At 51.1% G+C, this 6,917-nt stretch overlaps 1 protein-coding gene across 1 annotated transcript; it reads right to left on the reverse strand.

Moving 5' to 3' along the window:
* Window positions 1-1,644: 1,644 nt before the first annotated feature.
* On the reverse strand, window positions 1,645-2,043 carry LOC123349103 (SCAN domain-containing protein 1-like). The gene has a single exon (XM_044986848.1). It carries the CDS (start codon window positions 2,041-2,043, stop codon window positions 1,645-1,647), a length of 399 nt encoding a protein of 132 aa, XP_044842783.1.
* Window positions 2,044-6,917: the final 4,874 nt, after the last annotated feature.

The following is a 6,917-nucleotide window of genomic DNA, read 5'->3' on the forward strand; positions in this document are numbered from 1 at the left end:
TGTGCAAAAATAAACACTCAATTTTTTGCTAGGACATAGTACTTTCTAATTGGCTTGTGTAGGTGGTGTAGTAGGTGGTGAGGTAGTTGTACTCGGACAGAGAGTCCTGCCAGGATCCAGTAGAGCCTCATTCACTGGTAAAGCTACTCGTCCAGAGGTTGTCTTGTGGAGGATTGTAAACGGGCTACTCACCGCCGCGGCGCCTCCTGCTGGTTCTTCTGGGGAATTAGCTCTTTTTCAGCCTGGAGCGCCCTCTGCAGGCCGGTGATCCCCCTTTTTCCTATCGGCCCCGTGTCCCTCCCAGGACCCGGTGCCCCTTTAACTATAATTGGGTCTCCCCCTCCCAGGGGAACCCCCACCCTACTATCCCCACTTTGCCTCAGTAGTGACCACTGACAGCCATGGTCTAGCCCCACACCCTGGGGCAGACTGCAGTATCAGCCCACTCATCACAGGCAAAGGGGGTTTGGACCTGCTGCTTTGCCTACTCCTGGGTTGTCCCTTGCAACCCCCAGTACCTCTTGTCCTTTACTAGGCCGCAGCCTGGGGCTTTCCAGGCTGGAGCTTCCCTAGCTCCTCAGCCTGTCCCCCAGCCCTGCTGCACTCAGGTATCCAATCTCAGCCTCTAAGCAGCCAGGCCCATCTCTCTCTGTAGGCAGAGAGAGACTGTCTGGGCTCTGGCTTCCCAGCCTTCTTATAAGCCCCAGGGCTTCAGTTTGGGGCGTGGCCCCAGCTGCAGCCACTTCTTTAATCAGCCCAGCTTCCAGAGCCACGCCTCTCAAGCCCTGGCAGGCAGCATTTCAAGCCGCTCCAGGCAGGAGCAGGGTCCACCCTGCTACACACCCTCCCCCTCAAGAACCCCTCGAGGGGGGCAGGCGGGGTGTTCTACCGGCCCAGCATTCTTCTCAGCTGGGCCCGCAGGGAATCTCTTTCCTGCCGCAGGTCCTCCACTACTTGGAGCAGCCTGCTGACTTCCCCCTGGTTCCGGGTCCCCACCATAGACCGCCCTGGTCCTCTGTGGGTTCCCCCCTCAGTTTGGGTTCCCTGATTACGGCGAGGCCGTTTTGCCCCAGCCCCTTTCTGCTTAGGGGCCTCAGTCAGGACTACCCCTTCCTGGCGGGGGGTCCCCGACTGAGCCTCCATTACAGGCACGTCCCCTTTCTGCCCCAGGGGGTTTTGCCTCATGAGGTGGCCCTGGGGGTGGCAGTGGAAGCACGCTCGAGGCTTCCCCCCTGCCTTGGCCCCAGTTTTGGGGGCCTCAGACCTTTTTTCTAGGCTTGGCTGGGCCCTGCGAGCTCCGTGGGGGCACTCCCTCTTCAAGTGTCCTGGTTTCCCACAGGCCCAACAGTTCCTTGGCCTTGGCACCGGCCTCCTGCCCCAGGTGCCTGGGCTCCAATGAGGTCCATGTGCCCTCCCCTGCCGCAGCTGAAGCAGCCCCGCTTGCTGCTCGGCAAGCCGGGCCCGACAGGCTCTCCAATAGTAGTCTCTGGAGCGTCTCTCCACCATTTTGGGATCAGGTAGACTCTGAGTGCCCGGTCCCGGACTCGGGGCCCGGGCGACCAGTCCTATAGGGGCCTCGGCCTCGAGAAAGCCCTCCATAAGCCTAATGGCCGTGCTGAGGGTTTGAGGATGGTGCCGCAACACTCACGCCCTCGCGGGAGTCGGGAGGATATGCATGAACTGTTCGAGGACTATCTGCTCCGTGATGTCCGCGGGAGCTCTATGCTCAGGCTGTAGCCATCGGGTCGCTGCATCCCTTAACTCCTGGGCCACAGCCCGGGGCCGGACACCCGGAGGGTAAACCTTTCCCCGAAACCGTCGTCGGAAGGTCTCCGGGGTAACCTCGAAGGCATCCAAGATGGCCGCCTTCACTCGGGCGTAAACCCGGGCCTCATCGTCGGGGAGGCCCCGATAGGCCCTCTGAGCGGGCCCCGTCAGATAGGGGGCGAGAAGGACCGCCCACTGGTCTGGTGCCCACCCGGCTACTGCCGCCACCCTTTCAAAGGTTACCAGATACGCCTCGGGGTCATCCTCGGGCCCCATCTTGGTCAGACGCACGGGTGGCGCAGGGGGTGCAGGTGAAGCGGCCCCCCCTGGTGCGACGCCACCGGGGCTCGGCCACAGGGTGGCGAGCTGCTGGAGACATTGGGTCTGTTGCTCCCGATGCTGGACCCCCAAGGACTGAAGTAGCTGCTGCTGGTGGGCCCCCAGCTGCTGCACAAGCTGCTGCAGCTGCTGCTGCTGGCTTTCGGCCAGGAGTTTGATAAGGGTCTCTGACTCCATTTCCTATCTAGGGCCGTTGTCTTCTGGGCAACTGTCACACAGTCCTTGCCCAGGCCTCTTGTATCAGGGGCGGACCGCTATGCCCGCATTCTCCACCACGTGTAAACGGGCTACTCACCGCCGCGGCGCCTCCTGCTGGTTCTTCTGGGGAATTAGCTCTTTTTCAGCCCGGAGCGCCCTCTGCAGGCCGGTGATCCCCCTTTTTCCTATCGGCCCCGTGTCCCTCCCAGGACCCGGTGCCCCTTTAACTATAATTGGGTCTCCCCCTCCCAGGGGAACCCCCACCCTACTATCCCCACTTTGCCTCAGTAGTGGCCACTGACAGCCATGGTCTAGCCCCACACCCTGGGGCAGACTGCAGTATCAGCCCACTCATCACAGGCAAAGGGGGTTTGGACCTGCTGCTTTGCCTACTCCTGGGTTGTCCCTTGCAACCCCCAGTACCTCTTGTCCTTTACTAGGCCGCAGCCTGGGGCTTTCCAGGCTGGAGCTTCCCTAGCTCCTCAGCCTGTCCCCCAGCCCTGCTGCACTCAGGTATCCAATCTCAGCCTCTAAGCAGCCAGGCCCATCTCTCTCTGAAGGCAGAGAGAGACTGTCTGGGCTCTGGCTTCCCAGCCTTCTTATAAGCCCCAGGACTTCAGTTTGGGGCGTGGCCCCAGCTGCAGCCACTTCTTTAATCAGCCCAGCTTCCAGAGCCACGCCTCTCAAGCCCTGGCAGGCAGCATTTCAAGCCCCTCCAGGCAGGAGCAGGGTCCACCCTGCTACAAGGATGTCCAAGAGATTATGTAGCAACTCTTGGACCTCCTCGAGTGGGATCTGAAGCGAGTCAGCAATGCATTTAATCAGTTCATGAAACTGTCTAAAATCATCAGCATAAGAAGGCAGAAGAGGCATCACAGCCTCGTCTGTTGAAGATGAGGAGATAATAGTATGTGTTGTCACCTCATTGTCTGCTCTAGCCTCTTGCTCTTCAAATGACTCCTCTTGTGGTTGGTGCTGTTTAGGAGCAAGAGATGGAGCAGGAGACTGCCTTCCATGATGATCCTCAAAAGGTATACCTAGGAGCTCTTGAAAGCTGATGGTGGGTCCCAGTATGGTCATGGATGGGGGCATAAGGTAGAGGGGGAGGCATCCAGTGCTGGTCATACCAGTGAGAATGGCACAAGATTGTCCTGCTCTTGGGGCTTCTTTTTCAGTTAAGGAGTCAGGAGAGATGTAGTGGATCCCTGCACAGATAGCTACGATTCTATCTGAGAATCTGAAGAGGAGTCTTCAGCATAGGTCAGAGGCGGAGCAGACACTGGAGGTAAGAATGGCTGTCCCCCTGGTGCAGATGATACCACAGAACCCGAGGGTACTGGAGAAAGGTAAGGTCTCAGAGACCCTGCAGATCTCAGTAACCATAGCAATTTGGTACCCATTAATAAGAGAGACTTCAGCTCATCAGATACCAACAAGTCTTTGGAGAACCTAAACTCTTGTGGTCTCAGATGAACCTTTGTCAGGACCAGATGAGGTTGCAGAGGATGTTGATTTTTTCAAGAGTATCTGTGTAGTTCATAGCGCTGGTACTGAAGATGCTGACCTCAAAGGTACTGATGTTGGAGCCTGGGTCATCTATTTAGGTACCAGAAGTGGTACTGAAAAGTCTGTTGATGTTAAAGATATTCTACAGACAGATCTTTCAGGGTTTTTGCAGGAGTTGTCATGCTTGGAAGGTACAGAGGACAACTTTGGTGCTGAGGTATGCTTGGCACCATAGGTCTTTGAGAAGCTCCCAGTACCAGAGAAGCCTGAAGCCTCAGCAGTACTTTTCCCAGGATCCAAGATCTCTGAGAGGGTGACAAAGGCTTTTTTGAAGTAGGCACTCTGTAAGAAGATTCCGGACTCCTCTTCTTGGGAGCTTTACCAGTACCCTCCCCTGTGTTCTCATCCTGCAAACAACTTAGGCCAGTGGAATATGGAGGTTGATGGGACACTGTGCCCACTCGGAGATCAATGTATGTGGGGGATTGCAGAGGAGATGGGGAGACATCTGGGCCTGGATCCAAGGCTGGCTGGAGGGAGCATTCCATGATGAGGAGCTTAAGTTTAATATGCTTTTTTTTTTTTTTTCTGGAAGATCTGCTTTAAAAACACTGGGCCTGGTTCTCCACTGCCTTATACTTTATGTAGTCATTTATAGCAGCATAAAGTGAATGCAAAGCAGGGCGTAAAATGCTTCCATTCTATTTTGGTACCATTTTACACCATCTTTGCACAACTGTAACTGACTACATGCTGCAAGAAAATTGAGAATAAAGTAAATTTTCTATGTTATTGTAAACATATTGAATATTGCAATTATAAATTAAACTAAACTTGTATTCATTTCTTTAGATTTCCATCCTATGCAGACTCCACACAAAAGGAAAGCCGTACAAAGCTCTGGGTGTCCTGGACATACTCGTCCAACTCCTATTTACAATCCATGGGAGAAAGCATGACAGTGATTAATACTACAGAAGTGGAAATTGGGAGATCTGAGTTATGTTCTTGCTTCCACCACAGTCTTGCGATATAACTTTGAGCAAGTCATTTAGCCTCTCTATTCCTCTGTTTCTCTATCTGAAAAATAATATTTAGGTATCTAGGTCACAAGGAGACTGTGAAGTCTTATTTCACTAACAGTTTGCTAAATCCTCTGAGATCATCAGCTAGAAGGAGCTACAAAGGTATTAAACTATTATGTTTCATTGTGTCTTACGATAAACTGTATTGCTGGTTCTCCTAAATTAAACATATTTTAAAATAAAGATATTTAACCCATGCATCTTTAGGGAAAAAATCTCCATACTTTGGTGATTTATTTTCAGTACAGCATTGTGGGGTATCATGCCTTTTTCCCTGTCCCCTTCTCTCCATTTATAATTAGCTTACTTGACAATCCTAGAGGGGGTGGGGAATTTGCAGTGGCACTAAGTGAAAGTTACAAGTGCCTAGTCAGTTTCACAGGGGAAGCCCTCTATACACAGAGGCCCTGTCAGTAATCTCTAACTGACAACAGATGTCAATCACAGGTCTCCCACTAGGGATGAAAAGAGTTTGGATGCTGGCACAGACAGGGACAAACCATTTACATTACCTGCAAAAGAAAGCTTTCGAGACCCTGGTGCTGAATGACATTAAAGCACTGGATCTCACTTACAAGAAAGAGCAACTCCGAGGTTTGATGTCTTTACCAAACCAAGTTTTACTCATCCATTATTTAATATGTGTGCATTTTACTATAATACCAGTGAAAACTCCAAAAAGCTAGCGGTGGTAAGGGAGGAACAATGCATGTAAATGGACATACTGGAGATTAAGCAAGGATCTAAAAATATTTCTTGTGTCTGGTACATACTAACATCATTCCATCCCAGTCGTTCAGCAGGCAAAAAATGCAAGCCTTCATGTAAATGCACACATGTATGACTTTGTAGTTACATACACACAATTGCTACAAGAACACATTGCTGTAACAAAACCTACCTATCTATTCAGTATGAATTGTGCCACAGCTTTAAAGGAACCTCAAGACTAATAAATGACAACAGCTTAATTTGCTCATGTAATTTTAAAAGCATGCATAGCTAAAGGAAGGACAATATTCTTCAATATATCATAGCTGAGGAGCAGCTTTCATTTGGCATAAATAAAGGTCTACAATTGTCAAGTCAGACTGGAAAAATTTTCTGAAACCTAACAAAAAGAGGGCTTTTTAAAATCACTTACTGTTTCAGATGACAATCTCTTTACTTAAAGACAACAGATACCACATCATTATATGCAGTGTTCTAATACATATTTTTAGGAAATGTGCTGTAAAGTTCATGGGTTTTCTGTATCTAAAAAAAAATAAGTCAAAGATATAAGGATACCTTTCATCTTGCTTTTTTAACCTTTGTGAGTGCTGCTGATCCACTACTTATATCCATGTCTCAATCTGCAAAACTGTATTTGCACGAAGCTTTACTGACAGTTCATCAAGCAAGTGGATGTAAAACATGGCACACGCGCTGCTTCTTCCATTCTCTGAGGATGCTCAACCTTTGCTCAGACCCAGGCCCCGCACCCACTACATTCCTTCTCCCAAGGCCCTATCCTGTCCCACCACTTCCCACCCTCACTCCGCCTCTTCCCGTCCAGTTTCGCCCCCTCCCCCAGCACACCCTATCCCTGCTCCTCCCTCCCACACCCAGTGTCTCTTGCACACCACAAAACAGCTGGTAACTGCGAGCAGGAGGTGCTGGGAGGGAGGGAGAGAGAGGAGTTGATTGGTGGAACCACTAGCGGGCAGGAGGCACTGGGGGGGAGGGGCAGAGCTGGCTGCCGGTGGGTGCTAAGCATGGAGTCGGTGCCTATGAAAGGTGGTCATATTGAGGTGGGGAGTAGTGTTGCCAACTCTCACAATTTTATTGCAAGTCTTGCAATATTTGGTGTTTTTCTTAAAGCACCAGCTCCTGGAGGCAACTGATTACATGTGAGAAAGAAGGGTTACTTACTCTACAGTGATTGTAGTCCTTCCACGTTATAGTCAGCATGGATCCCACTGCAGATATGCATGCACCTCAAGCGTTAGACTGGATTTTTTTTTAAAACTAGCAGTATCC

The sequence above is a fragment of the Mauremys mutica genome, chromosome 1 (genome assembly GCF_020497125.1).
Source record: "Mauremys mutica isolate MM-2020 ecotype Southern chromosome 1, ASM2049712v1, whole genome shotgun sequence".
NCBI classification, from domain to species: Eukaryota; Metazoa; Chordata; order Testudines; family Geoemydidae; genus Mauremys; species Mauremys mutica.

What these genes read in the sequence shown, in the direction of transcription:
- LOC123349103 (XM_044986848.1), bottom strand. Translation starts at nt 2,043, where the DNA reads ATGGGGCCCGAGGATGACCCCGAGGCGTATCTGGTAACCTTTGAAAGG.